The sequence below is a fragment of the Tauraco erythrolophus genome, chromosome 9 (genome assembly GCF_009769465.1).
Source record: "Tauraco erythrolophus isolate bTauEry1 chromosome 9, bTauEry1.pri, whole genome shotgun sequence".
Classification (NCBI taxonomy): Eukaryota; Metazoa; Chordata; class Aves; order Musophagiformes; family Musophagidae; genus Tauraco; species Tauraco erythrolophus.
Window position 1 is genome coordinate 33,403,280 of NC_141473.1, and position 15,849 is coordinate 33,419,128.

At 39.9% G+C, this 15,849-nt stretch overlaps 1 protein-coding gene across 2 annotated transcripts in view; it reads left to right on the forward strand.

Annotated features, from left to right (window-relative positions):
- Positions 1 to 13,938, forward strand: part of PHYHIPL (phytanoyl-CoA 2-hydroxylase interacting protein like) — a 59,603-nt gene extending 45,665 nt beyond the window's left edge. For both annotated transcript variants that reach the window (XM_086616759.1, XM_086616758.1), the window contains exons 2-5: positions 2,887 to 3,083; positions 8,637 to 8,811; positions 9,783 to 9,900; positions 13,404 to 13,938. In XM_086616759.1, the coding sequence (XP_086472885.1) occupies positions 2,887 to 3,083; positions 8,637 to 8,811; positions 9,783 to 9,900; positions 13,404 to 13,938 (1,025 nt within the window). The remainder of the gene's footprint in view (positions 1 to 2,886; positions 3,084 to 8,636; positions 8,812 to 9,782; positions 9,901 to 13,403) is intronic.
- Positions 13,939 to 15,849: the final 1,911 nt, after the last annotated feature.

The window sequence follows — 15,849 nt, forward strand, 5'->3', positions numbered from 1 at the left end:
CAGTGATGTCAAGCACCGCCTCTCAGATTTTTATGTCATGTTCCAGTACGTCTCAGGACAGAACGCTGTTCCTAACGTGGAAAAGCACTACTTTTTGCAGGATCCAGATTCCGAGTTAGAGCTCATGCTTTACAAGAGAGTTCTGCTTCAAAATTTCTGGGTGGTCCGAATGCTAGTGTGTCTGCTGTGGGGCAGAGTTGGTCTAATACCTGCAGGTTTGGTGCCTAGGGCCTGTCAAATCTAAAAGCCCAAGAACATGCTTTTCATGCGCTTTTTTTCCCTTGTTCCCATGCAACAGTGTACCCATTACTAATCAAAAGTCACCGTCTACCAGCACTCACTGAATCATCATCCTCTGGATTAATACTACGTGTCATTACCGGGTTCCTATTACTGCCCGTCAACCCAATAGATTTTGACATTCAGGACTACACAAATATGTATCAAAATATAAGTATGCATTACAAATATCACAGATACTTCATATTCTAAGTGCAAGGGAAACTGAAGTATTGCTTGCTGGTGATGACTGTAAGGTATTTTACTTTCTCATTTTGTATTCTGTTTGTGTTTCAAAATGTGTAAAATGATTTTTTTCCACTTTCAAAGAGCTTTAAAGGTTTTAGAAAATGTTTATTTTGGATTTTGTTCCATCACAAAAAAAAAAAAAAAAGAATAGCTTAGCACCTAGTAATGCAAGTGGTTTCTTTTTCTGACATTAAAAATGGTGCTAAAAATTACCTGGAGATTTTCTGCTAGACATTTACTTAAACTATTTATTCAATTCTTAAGCAAAGAAAGTAAAAGGATCAGGAACGCAGACATCTAAAGATGTATGCCAGGCATTATTTCTAAGAATTGTACAGGAAACAATCCCCATTTACAGAACCACTTTTGCTCTTCAACTGTCATCAATGTGCTCCAAATTTTTTTCATCTTTTTTGCTTTTTGTCAGTGGTCTTTACTGCTTTGTGTACGCCTCCTGAAGTTTGAACTGCTTTGGCTGTTTGTAACATGGCTTTTGGAGTACAGAAGCTTACTTTTGAAGCAAAGATGTTGCACAATTACACATTGTGGAGATACATGGCTTGGATTTCCTGACCAGTTCAGGTCTTTATTCAGTTATTCGGGGTGCTGGGATCCAAGTCCATCCAGCTTTCCAGGAGGTCTGAGAACCTCAGCAGCATCCATCTTCTGCTTAAGCACAGAGCCTCACTCCTGGCAGAGTGATAATATGTAGCCTTTTAAGTGCACCTGGCAGAGCTTTCAGCAATTTTTCAAATACGAAATGCTTACAAAAGAAAGCAATGCCATTTTCTCCCTGCAGGCTTTCTGAAATCTCATGTTGGGAAAAGCACTCGCCATGTATTACACATGAACAGAAGGCTTTTGGTAACGACTGGTATTTCTGAGTCTATTGCAGCTGGTGCAGCTGTAGAAAACGTCATTGTGGATGGCACAAATAGGACAGGATTTTGAGCAAGACCATGCACCATCTAACTTTGATGTTGGTTGGAAAGGAAAAAAGAGAAATAGGATGTTTAAAGAACGGACAACCTGTTGGATGTAAATGCATAAAATGAAATAAAAATAGAAAAGTATTATTGGTTCTTGAAGTCATCAGTAAAATTACTTGATTCAGAATACTAGCTGGAAGTCTATGGATTTTGCGGACTCTGTGGTTGAATTTCACATATCCATGAGGAGAATTTTGAACAATCAGGGCAATCTTAATATTCCTGCATTGAGGTGTTTGTATATAACAATGTATGTCGATAGGTTGAAATGTCCCTAATGTTTCTTAAGTCAAATTTTTATTATTATTACTGACTGGACTCACCTCCTGTGTCCAGTTTTTTATCAGTTATGATGGAAGTATATAAATACTATCTTTTTCTATAATTAGATGTGACTAAAAGTAATTCTAACAGTGTGTTCTCTCACGTCTCTTCATGGGCTTTCAGTCTTCCTCATCTGGATGGAATTTGGGAGTTTTCCTCTCCTTATTTTTTTCTCCCTTGTTTCTTTCTGTTCTTAACTATGTTTGATTTTTTTTTTTAATGCCCTGTTTCTTTACTTCTTCTCTTACATCATCTTCTCTATTTTTTTCCTTTTTACCTACTCATTTTTCATGTCTGTCTTCTTTTTTGTATTGTTTGTTCACTTTTGAGTTGTGTCTTACAGTAGTGCAAGATCACCTAATGTTCCTGAGTTTTAATGTTCACAGAATGTTCTCCTGCAAGGTTACCTTGGGAGCTAAGGGAAGACCTAATCTTAGAACCTGTGATGCTTTTTGGGGTCAATGGTGATTTGTTCATCTACCACAGGCACTTAGAGAAATTAGAAAAAAATTCTTGAGAAAACTGCAGGGTCTCAACTGGGCAAATGGAACAGAGAGAATAAGGACCATAAAATGAATTGGTGTTTATGTCCCTTGTTGACAAGTGTTCACTGTTAATTGTTTCATTGTGAAGGAGACAGTGTTCTATATTTGTGTATGCATATGTGTATATACATATACCATATATAAACCTTGAAGAGGTTGGTTTTACTTTGTGCTTGAAAAATATTTTTAGGTTGGATGTGATTTCCGTTTGTATTTATTTCACTGACCGGTGTGGTAGGGCCATTACATTCACTGTGGACATTGTTGGCACCTTAATGATAGCACCAGATAGCTTCAGATGTTTCTTGTTCTCAAACTGCAACTGCAGGCAGCTGGGGTACCGGCCAGTCTGTGCAGCCTGCTTACAGGTGCTTGTTCACATGAGGAATTTCATCCCTTTCCAATGTGTCCCATCACTGAAATCGAAACTTGCATAATTGTGCCTTGTAGTTGCTTCCGAGTACCTTCAACTGAGCGAATAATGCTTGTTTTTTATACAGGAAATAAATCACAAGATAGTGGGATTGCAGAGATGGAGGAGCTTCCTGTCCCGCACAACATCAAAATAAGTAACATCACGTGTGATTCCTTCAAGATTTCTTGGGATATGGATTCTAAATCCAAGGACCGCATTACTCATTACTTCATCGATCTCAACAAGAAAGAAAACAAGAATTCCAACAAATTTAAACACAAGGTAATTTTCATTTAAAAATCGTGGTGGAAATAATTGATTTTAAATAGGTGAATCTCAGTGTTTCATTAACCTTTCAAAGCCAGACCATGGGAAGCAAGTATTGGACATCCAGCACAGGTGGGTTTTGGTTAATCCGATTGACAGTTTTTTTTCTCGGAATATCTTTTCCATCTCTAGCCTATGTGCGTGTACACACAAATACATTTGTTTAATAGAGAACTGAATGTTGTCTTTTCTATGTCATTTAAAACAAAACAGTTTTGGAACGTTTTTGGTACAATTTATTGCAAGTCAGACATTTTAATTCCTGACTAGTTCTTAATCATTGCTTAAACAATTTATGTATTCTGTGCCTGTCCTTGTTCAGTGACAGACTGGTGAGAGCAGCACATGTAATTCCAACAGAAGAGTCACAAATTCTAATGCACTTCTAGGAAGGCTTCCAGCAATTTTAGTTTGCAGCATTCAGCACTGTGACCTGAATATTCATCTGGCCTCTTTCCTCAAGCCACTGATGCAAGGACATATTGAATCTGTAGTTATCAAATCCTGCAAAATTTGCTTTAACCTCAGAATAGCTGAAATACTGAGATGTCTAGAGAAATGTGGAATGAGATAGAAGGTTAAACACCACATTCATCTGCAAATGTAAAAACAGTATTGGCAATATCCAGGCAAATATGAAAGCTCTAATTCTACCAACACCTAAATTACTATTGGTTTATAAACTAGTGAGACAACCAGGAAATATTTCCACCGATTTCTCTAAGTCTTTTTATTGTAGGAGTATTTTTCCTGTGACTGCTGTTAATAGAATGTGTATAATTTTAACGTTTCCTTACTTGACTTTTTTTTTGGTTTAATGTGGTTGGAAGTAACATTCATTAAGTGTAATGAAAAATCACTTACTATTTCTTGAAATAGAGAATTTTGTTTGGCCAAGATGTTGCAGTCGCTAGGAACCAGCGTGTGAAGCATTATCAAATTTAATGTTATAATAGCCATTTATTATGACCCATTTTTAATTGTGGTAGTAAATAAAATAGGATATGTTTGGTTTTTTCTTACTGTTACTGCTTTTGGACTGGCAGCCTTTGAATTTGAATTGCCATTTTATACTGCAGGAATAAATATACCTTCTAATATAAATGCTTACTTGGATAGATTCTTCTTAGTTTCCTTCATTTCATTAATCTACATGTTTTTTCATTCATGTACAAGCTAGTCTAAAGTTGTAAAATTTGTTTTTGTAAAAGGTAGAGCCACCCTAGCAGATCAAACACCATAGTCACTTCAAAATCTGTATCACAGTGATGAGACTAGTATTAAAATGGAGAGGAAAAAATAAAAAAGGATATTAGTAGTGTAATAAAGATAAGCCATTAGTTTTATTTTGTTTTTCTCGGCAATTCCCTAGCTTTTTACTGTGATGAAGTGTTTAGTCAAAGGAGAGAGGTCATTGGTTTTGTAAGAACAGAAGTCGTCTATCAATTAAAATAACGAATAGGTTTGATATCTTGTCAGAATTAACTTAAAATTTCTTGATACTAAGTCTGTTAGTGACTTTGGTAAAGCGTTTTTTGTTTTTTTCCTTTTTTTTTATCCCCCAGCCAGAGTAATGGAAATCCAAACAGCAGACAGGGTGGGTGAGAGAACTGCACAGACCAAACACTCATAAAACCTGTGTGCCAGGGCACATATGTGTTTGCTTTCATGCGTCTTTAGCACTAAGTAATTTTTAACGCACTTTCTAGAATGAGCTTTTATTGAGAAATTAAAAATTGCTCAAATTCAAAATTTACTGTAACCCTAGTATGGTTAGAGACAAGCATCCCTCCTCCCTGTGATGTTAGTTTTATGAGTTTCACAGCAGAAACTCAGTGGCAGACCTGGCAGCTGCAGCACCAGGGACTGAATCCTGCCAGAATCCGGAGGGAACAGGATCAGTCTCCACCCATCCATTGCCTTCATAACAAAGCTGTTGTATAAAGGTGAAGGATAGCACTGCCCCTCCTCCTAGCAGAGCTTTCGAGAAAGAAAAGAGTGAGCCTTACCACCTAGTTATAAAACAGAGAGCAATGGGACTTACACTCAGTAGTCACCCAGCAGTCAGGTTGTGGAAGGAGACAGGCATCTTCAGGGGAAAAAATATCATCCTTATTTAGCGTATGGGTAGTGTAATCACTGTCTGCAAGTACCTGTCTCTCTCTCCGGTGATAAACCAGCTTAGTCTGTTCTCTGACTTGTAGAGAGTTTGTGTTAGGTCTCAAGTTTTCTCACGTGGCTGTGACCAAGTGACTTGGGATATAGACTTAACCTATAGATGGATGCTGTACTTCAGGGAAGGGGGTTCTTTATTTCCTTGTGTACCCAGGAGAGCATACATGAATTGATTCATCCTTCTGATACTTTTTTTTTGTTTGCAAATATATAAAATATATTCAGCATATTTAGGGTGCATATAGTTTTATTATTTATGACTTGTCATCCTATCTGTGAAGGAGGAGATTTGTGTTGGTAGTAGTATGTAAAGACTAGAATTCTAGTAAGACTTTGTCATTTTCTCAATGCCATTTGCGTACCTCCCCTTTTTAAAGAGATGGAAGTGTGACTGTTCCCAAGTAATAGGAAACGAGGCTCAAATATTTAGCAAACTAGGACTAGAATCTGGCTGTGCTGAGTTCCCACAGTGTCTTCTAAGAGCAGACCTGGAAAGGGAAGGATCAGATGAAATGGGAGAAAGCTGAAAATGGAAAGCTGCTTCTTGGGCAATGAAAAGGGACTGCAAATTAGGCAGCTCTTTCCAAAAAGGAGAGAGGTACTGTGACTCGTATACCTTGCTGCTTAGTTATTCAGTGCTTCCAGGGTATTCTTGGAAATTATTGCTGTCTAGGTACCCTTAGCGTTGCCTGGTGGGTGCTGGTGGTGCAGCAGCCATCTGCAGCCATCTGCCACTCCAGAATCCTGGCTGGCATATAACCTCCTTTGCACTTCTTTGGGGGCTCAGCCAGGAATGAGCACCGAGCAGAAAGGAGATGAAAGGAAGAAATGGAGAATCCTCAGAGAAATTTCATTGTGAACATTTGAACATTTTTTCCTGAGGTCAGTATAGCAACCTTAAAAAAAGAAAAAAAAAATTAAAAAGTCTTTGCTTAGAAAAAGAACAGATTAGAGTTATGAAAGCATCCTATCTGCTCCTCCTGCCAGCTATGCAAGAGGTAAAACCCTGTCGTGGCTTAGCCCCAGCCGGCAACTGAGCCCGACCCAGCCACTTCCTCACTCCCTCCTGCTGGGATGGGGGAGAGAATCGGAGGGGCGAAAGTAAGAAAACTCATGGGTTGAGATAAAGACAGTTTGATAGGGAAAGCAAAAGCCATGCACGCAAGCAAAGCAGAACAAGGAATTCATTTGCTCCTTCCCATTGGCAGACAGGTGTTCAGCCAGCCCCAGGAAAGCTGGGCTCCGTCACATGTAATGGTGACTTGGGAGACAAAATGCCATTGCTCCAAACATTCCTCCCTTCCTTCCTCCTCCATCTTTATGTTCTGAGCATAATGCCATATGGCATGGAATATCCCTTTGGTCAGTTGGGGTCAGCTGTCCCAGCTGTGTCTCCTCCCAACTCTTTGTGCACCCCCAGCCTCCTCGCTGGTGGGGTGGGGTGAGGAGCAGAAAAGGCCTTGACTCAGTGTAAGCACTGCTCAGCCTAAGGAGGACATCCCTGCATTATCAACACTGTTTCCAGCACAAATACAAAACATAGCCCTGTACCAGCTACTATGAAGAAAATTAACTCTATCCTAGCCAAAACCAGGACAGTCCTCAATTTAATGTGGTTTTAGGTAGTCAGCCTTTTTTGGTACCATTAGAAGAGTTTCCTGATACACAGCTTTGGCACACAGTAAGGCTTTGGCACATGGAGGCAATGAAGCTTTTAATGTTACACAAAAACTGACAATGTTAACGTGGGCAAAAACCACGGCAGGGTTGCAGGCACGGAGACCTGACCCAGGTGGAGGCAGTCTTTCCCACAGCCAAAGCAAAGATGACAGGAAGACTAATGATTCTAACTGGAGCAGCTGCGTCTGCTTTAGCATTAACAAATTCGGTCCAGTGGGATGCCTTTCCGATATAGTTCCAGGGTGGCAGCTTTAAATGTCATTTGAGGTTTCTTTTCTTTTTCCTTGCAATTTTTCTCCCTCTTTTATATATTATTTATTTCAGAGTGCACAACAGAGTCCTTTACAGAGAAAGTTTTCTCCCAGCTGTTGTTTGATTTAAATGAGAATTAGCAAAAAAGAAATCACGACAAAAAAATCTTACCCTTGATTATCAATCAATCACATTTCAGTTCTTGTAATATCACAAGCTGCTGATTTTATACTTTCTTAATACAGAAAACAAAAAATATTTTTTGCTGACAGAAAAACAATAGAAGAAAGATATTTTTCCATGATAGAAGACAAGAAAAAAAATAAATCTTTCAAGTCTTGCTTACAGATCAGGAGCAGAAAATTTCTCTTTCCTATTTTTTCCTTAAGGGGCTATTGTGTTAGTATTTATGGGTGGATGACTATGAACTAATATTTACGTGTGGACAGCTATAGATGTTATCTAAAATGCTCACCTTTCACATGACAGCCATCTTACCGTTCTATGATTACTGATAAATATTCAGGAGTAAATACCTCTCTTACCGCAGCTCCTCAGGTACACCGTGCGAAGAATCATTCAACTCCACCATGAGTCCTTTCACCCACGGTTCCAGCATGAACTGTCCAGTTCTTCATTTTTTTCTTCCCCATGGTGGTCTGCACTGCAGTCCTTGGTGCTGTAGAAATTAGGCATGTCAACCACAAGAAGCAGCTGTTCTTCTCTGTTGCACTATGGTGTGATACATAGTAAGAGCAAACCAGAGTATCCAAAATGGTGATGGGAAGGGAAGCAAGAGGTACAATGTCAGGCACAAACCATCTGGCTGTATGTTTGGCTGCTGGCCCTTCCTGTGCACAAGGGTATTTTGACACATGTAAAACACACAAAGTTACTCTGCAATGCGTTTAGTTTTCTCTGTTGAAGTTCGGTTTGGAAGGTATCAACAGCGATATTGGGGGACTGACTGATGGCAGGAGGAGTTTTGTTTGGTTATATTGACTGAAAGAAAAGAATGGCAATGAGAGCACCAGAAGCTCTTAAGATGTCCTTGTGCTCTGTAGTGTGTCTTTCTCTGTTCTCATACTTAAGCACAAATGGTCCTAGTCTGAATTACGTATTTGGACTCTATATAATGGTATCAGACTACAGTCCCTTGGAACCAATAATAAACTCATACCTGCAAGTTATCACTGTAGCTCTTGGAGCAGACCTTGGCCATTGTTCTCGGCCACTCTGTTAACTTTGCTGCTCCGATGAACTGTGAGAAGTAACTAAAGTTTACACAGAATAGCCAGGGGTTGGGGATTACACTGCAAAAAACCAACAAAGGACGGGGCAGTGGATTGGTTTGGTGGCACTACTGACTTGTGCGTTGTTTTGTCCTTTTGTTTCCATCAGGATGTACCCACTAAATTGGTGGCCAAAGCTGTTCCTTTGCCTATGACAGTCCGCGGGCACTGGTTCCTGAGCCCAAGAACAGAGTACACAGTAGCAGTACAGACAGCATCAAAGCAAGTTGATGGCGATTATGTCGTTTCTGAGTGGAGTGAAATCATCGAGTTTTGCACAGCAGGTAATATTGCGGAGGAAACATGCACCGTAGGACGTAGGCAATTAATGTTAGCTTTGCTGCCTGAGGGGGTTAACCATCTACTAGTGCCAACTGGGCTGGTAGAGTTACAGCAGTCACACCTGGAAACTGGAATTCTGATTTTAAGCTTTATATGCACTCAGGTTTGGTGCATTAATGAGAGGTGGGAGGCAGCTGGAGTGCCCCTTTTTTCCACGATAGCTTAGCTGCCCCAAAGTGCTGTACCTGGCACCATTGCTTGTCCCGGGCTAGGAAAGGAGGCTGGTGGCCCAAAGTGGAGCAGGGCCACTTGTGTGCCTGTTGCTGGCTACCAGCACCTGTGGAGAAAAGACAAAGTGGCAGCTTGCTTAAGACATTCTGCTGCACTCTCTTCTCTGCATGCTGCAAAGCCTGAGCATCACCAACACGCTGTCTCAAGGATCAGTTTAGCCTGTCTTTGATTTATGAGTCCCTTCATTTGGATGGTCATCACCTAGTGCCAATGTGCTTACCTGCGGGAAAGCTGAGAGCTGAAGTGAGCTCCCTGTGAAACCCATTTTGGTTGAGATGACATTTAGGCTTGGCATTAAGCAAGCTTTTTTAGTTATGTGAATTGCTACTGGCTCACAAACGCGTATGTTGTAGCGAACAGTTTTATCATATGACAGGTCAGAGAGAGCAGTTCTCAGCTTCTCTGCAGACCCAAATGCCAGCTCTGACACAGGAAATCCCGAGTTGAAATTTGCTGTAGGATTGCAGACGATTTGTGGGGAAAGAAGTAGGGAGAGTCAAACACGCATGTTCCTGCCCTTTGTCTGCTGCCATTGTTGGAAACTGATGCTGGACTGTATATTTTCTGTATAGCTGCTGCATGATGTGAGGTATGTTACCGAGGCTCTGTTCCCAATTTGAAGTCTGTGCGTCTGTGTCGTTTTTCCTGCCCCTCGTACTAGCAGATTGTCTTTTCTTTCCAGATTATTCGAAAGTTCACCTAACACAGCTATTGGAAAAAGCCGAAGTGATTGCAGGCCGTATGCTTAAACTGTCTGTTTTTTATCGGAATCAGCACAAGGAATACTTTGATTATACCAGGTAAGAAAGTAAACATATGCAAAATTATTTGGCAAATTAAAGGAGTAATGAAAATAAGTAAATGGAGGCAGCTGTGCTAAAGCTAGAGCAGAATGTCTCTACGCTATATTGCCAGTTCAGAAGAAAGGAAAAAATAAAATACGACTAATTTCTTCCACCTTGCTTAACTCAGCACTTTGATTAGGCAACAAAAGTTTGTGTTTTGAAGCAGAAACTGACGTATTCACGAAGTCTCCAGCCTGATTAAGGTGTCTGTTATCATCGCAGAATGTTTAGTAGCCAAATACTTGTATTGTACTAAGAAATTCAGTGAAATGTCTCATAGTAGGAGTGCACAACTGTGCATAGGCATTTGCCTGCATTTAAGAGTTCCACTTCCAATATTTGCTGTCCTCATTAAACCACCCCATTTCTCTGTCCAAATGTAGTAACTGGGGCTCTGTGGTCTGAATGTTAATTTACAGATCACATGGGGAGGGAAAAGGGATGATGTTTAGACAATTTTACAACATGCTGCTTCAGTTGCAATGAATAAATGGGATAGCTGGAGGTAGGTTCCTTATTCCTGTTGGAGACACAGTGTGCCTTCGCACACGCAACTGGAAGTGCCATTACAATAGAAAAGACGACTTTTCAATAGAAGGAGTCAAAGCTCACGTACTGACTGAGCAGGAGCAGCCAGCACGCAGAGGTAACCTTCCACTGTTGGAAGAACATGGGTGAGAGGTAAGCGGTGTGTCGATGGCTGTTTCTGCACTGTGGCAGAAGGGTGGAAGCACTGACTGTGCTGCTTTGCTACATGTTGAGAGATGGGGCTCCTGCTGTGCCATGTAGTTCAGTTTGGTGTGAGTGTCACACTAGTACCTGTCTAGAACTAAAAGTTTTTTAAAACTGGTGAAGAAAAGAATACTCGAGGGAAACAAACTCCGAAGAACAGACTCCACCACCCTTGGAAAAGTTCCCACTTTGTAGTCGTGAGTATCTGCTTGATTCTAGCAGTGTTCAGAGCCTGGGGTTTGCTCTTTCTCTTCTGCATTTTGAAAGAATTATTTTATGGCATATAGTGACAAAGGTGCTAAACTGAATGGAGGTAGAGAGTGAATTGTAGTTGTTGAGGTGCTTCGAGGACCTCATAAATCTCTGCTGCCGTCCTAGACTAGACGCCACAGAAGGGAGATGCCCGTGATGGTTTTGATTCTCATCTAGCTTTGCTTTCAGCTATGTAATCGTAGCGCACCTGCCTTTGTGCTCATAGAGCTTTGGAAATCACCACTGAGGCGCGTTTATAGCTGTGGTTTTGGCCGTGTCCTGCCAAATGTGACTCTAATTGATTGCAGTGTATCTTTTCCCCTTCCTCCTGTTATCTTCTTTCCTGCTTTGATACAAATGGAGACTAGTTTGTTTTCCCTTCTGTTAAGTGAGTGAGTGAAAGAGACAAAAAAGTGGTGTTAACCAGGTCAGTATGAAGCTAAATACCTGTAACTGTCTGATGGTCACCTTTTCTGAGCAGAAATGTACTAATACAGTCACAAGGGCTAGTTCTTCCACAATACACCCTCATGAATGTTATGTTAAAAACCCTAACGACATGCTTCCTTTTAGGAAAAATTCCTGGTCATACCATGCCTGCCAACAGCCTCTGTGGCATCGTAACTAGTAAACAAGCTTGGAAAAGCGTAGCGAGTAGCTCCAGTAGCATTGGCAAACAAGCAACAGTCACGGTGCTAAAGCAGCAGCTCCTAAATATAGGGTTTGGAGTGTGAGCTTGTAGCATTTGTGTCATGCTGCTGCTTACCTCGGCTGGGAGTGCCATAAAGCAGCTCAGATTCCTGGGAAGAGTGACCTATAATTAGCCTAATTGGCCACTGGATGTCAGTATCTTGCCACAGAAATAGGACTGCAAGAAGCCTGGCTCTTCAGGTTGCAGAGATGGTGGTTATTCAACCTGATTTTTTTTTTTCTCTCCCTAATAATCGCTTCAGTCATAATATACCAGTTGTATCCCCCCACCCCAATCAATGTCATGTGCAGTAGGACTTGAGACAATAACTACGTAGTATTTGAACAGCCCAGAAAACTTCTTTTGAAATTTATCTTGAGTCAAATTAAGGTATGCTACTGAGGAGATTAGAAATAATGGAAAAATCAGTTAGAGACATTACTGAGTTGATTAGAGCCGTTTTATATGTGTACACTGAATTTTCTTGCTTTGACTCGTCTCCCACTTGAACCAAGTAAAACCTTCTCACGCGCAGCACCATTTTACTAGAAGCTGTTGCAAGTTAAAAGCAGATTGGCTAGTTTCTTCTCTCCTCAAAACAAAAAATAAAAATTAAAAAAAAAAAAGATGAAAGAAGGCAAAAAAGAAAAAAAGAATACAAGTAAAGCAAGAGGGGGATGTGAGACTCTCCAGCCCCACAGTCTCATGTGTTTTTACTCTGTCAATGTGTATTAAGGCACTTTCTAAAGGTGCCTGGTGAATCTGGTGTTTTGCAGGACTTTCATAACGGAATGTTTGCCTTTCCAGTATCACGTGGTTGCAGGTGCAGAGAGTGCCAAAGCTGTCACTACAGCACTTCCAGAGAGGTGCGGGGCACAAGTTCTGGGGAATGTCCTGCTGTACATAAAATCTCAGGTGCTAAGGAGGATTAGATGGGGTGTTTTGGACTGTTCTCCTAAATTTGGCAGCCCAATGCGGCTGAGCACAAGTTCGAATTTAGTATTTTTAAAATTCACTTGTTACATTGCTGCTTTTCACTGAAACCAAATTGCATTCAGCTGGCAGGATAACAAAAAGTGTCTTGAACATTTTTTTCCCTTCAGGACTAGTGCTGGCAGAAGCTGGATACCAACCAAAGTGGAAACTAACCAAATTACCTAATACTCTGTGCCCAGCTCTGCTTTGAGTGAAGTCAGCAGAAGACAAATTAGACCCAAAATTATCATTTGGGGGAAAAAAACTATTGCAGACAGTACATTCATTCCTATAAGCCCTCTGAAAAATGCTGTTGAGAAATAACTTTCAGTGGCAGTTTTCTGCATGAAGGATATACTGCCTATGCTAAACAATACACATTAACAGTATATCCAGCATATTGAGACTGACTTGCAGTTTTCAACCTGTGATTAAACTAGAATGCGTTTATTGTTAGAATTGAAGGCTGAACAGATCAGCTAATTAAAGATATTGGTAGTTTGGGGGCTTTTTTGTTTGTGCTATTCTTTGCCTGCACATAACAACTGCACAGCTCACAGCTGATGGAGAGGCCAGACTGGGAAAGCAGATTTTCCCCTTGAGCAGAAGTTAGTTATTCTAGCTCTTTCCGAGTCTGGTGTCACTTGATGTTCTGGATCCTAAGATCATGACCCTCACCACAGTTGTAAGTTTAACAGTTTTCCTTTGTGTCCCTTCAGTACTGTTACCACATAGCATGATGTCCTAACTTTTCACGTTTTCTTTAATATGTGTTACAAAATAAACAATACCAGTCATTCGTTTGTAGAGAGCATCATGGGAATGCTATGCAGCCCTCTGTTAAGGATAACAGTGGCAGCCATGGCTCTCCAATCAGTGGGAAGCTGGAAGGCATCTTCTTTAGCTGCAACACCGAGTTTAACACTGGGAAGCCACCACAAGATTCACCTTACGGAAGATACAGGTTTGAGGTTGCAGCTGAAAAACTCTTCAACCCAAATACTAACTTGTACTTTGGAGACTTCTACTGCATGTACACAGCCTACCACTACGTCATTCTCGTTATCGCCCCTGTTGGATCACCAGGAGACGAGTTCTGTAAGCAGCGTCTTCCTCAACTAAACATAAAAGATAATAAATTTCTGACCTGCGATGAAGAAGACGGTGCCATGGTCTACCATCACGCCCAGGATGTTATTTTGGAAGTAATTTACACTGATCCTGTGGATCTCTCCCTTGGCACAGTTGCAGAAATTACTGGTCACCAACTAATGAGCTTGTCTACTGCAAATGCAAAGAAAGATCCCAGCTGCAAGACCTGCAATATCAGTGTTGGACGTTAAAACTTCCCTCGCTACGTAGGAGCCTTCACACCTCTGTTGCCCATTTCCATAGTCAGACGTTTCTGTCAGAAGCATGCACATGCCGCTGTCACCAAAAGCAAACACGAGTCTTCAAAGTCTCCGATAGGATTTTAGTATTTCTTCTCTCCCTCTTTCCCTTCTGTTCTCCTGATGCTTTGAATGATTAGAAGTCCTGGATTTCTTTCTGGCAACTGTTTATACCTAGATGCTGCAAAAATTGTTTTCTGTTTCTTGCCAAACATAACAAAATCCTATATAAACTGCTTAAGCAAAATAACAATAACGGCTTATAAATGGTGTTTAAATATGCATTCATTTTAACTACTGAACAAATACTGGGATAGCTCCAAACAGCATGAAAGGTTGTAATTGCAGCATGACTTAAATTTCAAAGCCTAGAAATGTCAGCACTTCCAACGTGTTGTTTGACAGTGTTATTTATGTTATTTATATTAGCTAACTGAAAACAGAAACTGTGTCTCAACATAATAAATATAATAGAAAAATATTTTATTTGTACTGTTGTATAAAATATTATACAATCATATAGAATATATAGATTACATTTTAATATCAATTGTATACATGTCATGAAATCATTTCCCTTATCAAATATGTAGTTTGTAAACTTCAAATAGCTCTGTATCTGTTCCTGTTGCTCTAGATGACTTTAATTAAAACAAAATTACGAAGGAGACCATTTCTGATTCATAAAAGTTAAGTTATAAATTATTAAGTCAGTACACTGAAACAACAAACCTCTGAGAAATAAAAAATTCCTTTTTTAGTGCTCATACTTTTTCCTCCACACTACCTGAAAATGTGTACGTCTTCAAAATCGTGCCGAGCCATTACATACAATATAAATACAAACATGGTTGGTACATAATAGTCTTTATAAAATGAAACTCTTCTTACCAAGATAGAAAACAGGTTGCTTATACTACGCAGTCAATACAAAATGAGAGTTAAAGTAAAACACTAAACAAACATGATTCAACTTATTCAAGTCCCTTTTTTTTAACTCATCCTTCCTTTACGCCTGGGCTAGATATTTCCCAGAATCCCTACTTTTCATTTCTAGTACAAAACTCACTGATAATCCTTCCGTTGATAGTCCACTTTTCACACAAAGGTCCATCCCAAATAGTGAAAAAATCTCCTTAATATTACAAAGTGTGGTGCTCTGAAAGTTTAGAAAGATGCATAATTCCAATGGAAAAATATCTTTTTTATAATCTTATTTTTAGTAAACAAGAAGTCTAACGTTCCTCATCAGATAACTGTGACACTCAATTATATACCATGTACTTCATCTATTCAAAATATCTTAGCATACTGCAATAATCTAGTCTTGGTTTAATATATATATGTATGTATGTCGCAATTTATAACACAGGAAGTACTCTGACACCTTACAAAGTGCATGCGTCTAAACAAGCTTTGGTAGTTAGAAAAGCAAATGTTGCAGCGTCAGGCAAAAATAAAGTGCAAAGTTTAATACAGAAATAAAATTTAGCACATAGTTGTTAATCTATTTACTGAATTTTAAGTACTGTGAGCTGAGCAGGGTCCTGTGACCCACAGTGAAAAGGACAGCAGCCAGCACCTGTTTTATCTCTTCCCAGTAAACACTCTGTCTATTTAATTTTGCCAAACACTTTCTCTTGTTTCTAAAAAAACCTATCATTCTCTTTTTGTAGTCATGTTCCAGCCTTCTTTTTTTGCATAGGCAGCATGACTTTGCTCTAATCCCAGGATTTTAGACCAAATCCTGGCACTGGTTCTTTGTGTGCACCTTTCTTTGAAGCTACTAGAATTGAATGACAGATTATGTTCAGGAGTTTTTCCTTCATTTGTTTTAAGCTCATGTTTCTGTTAATCCAGTGA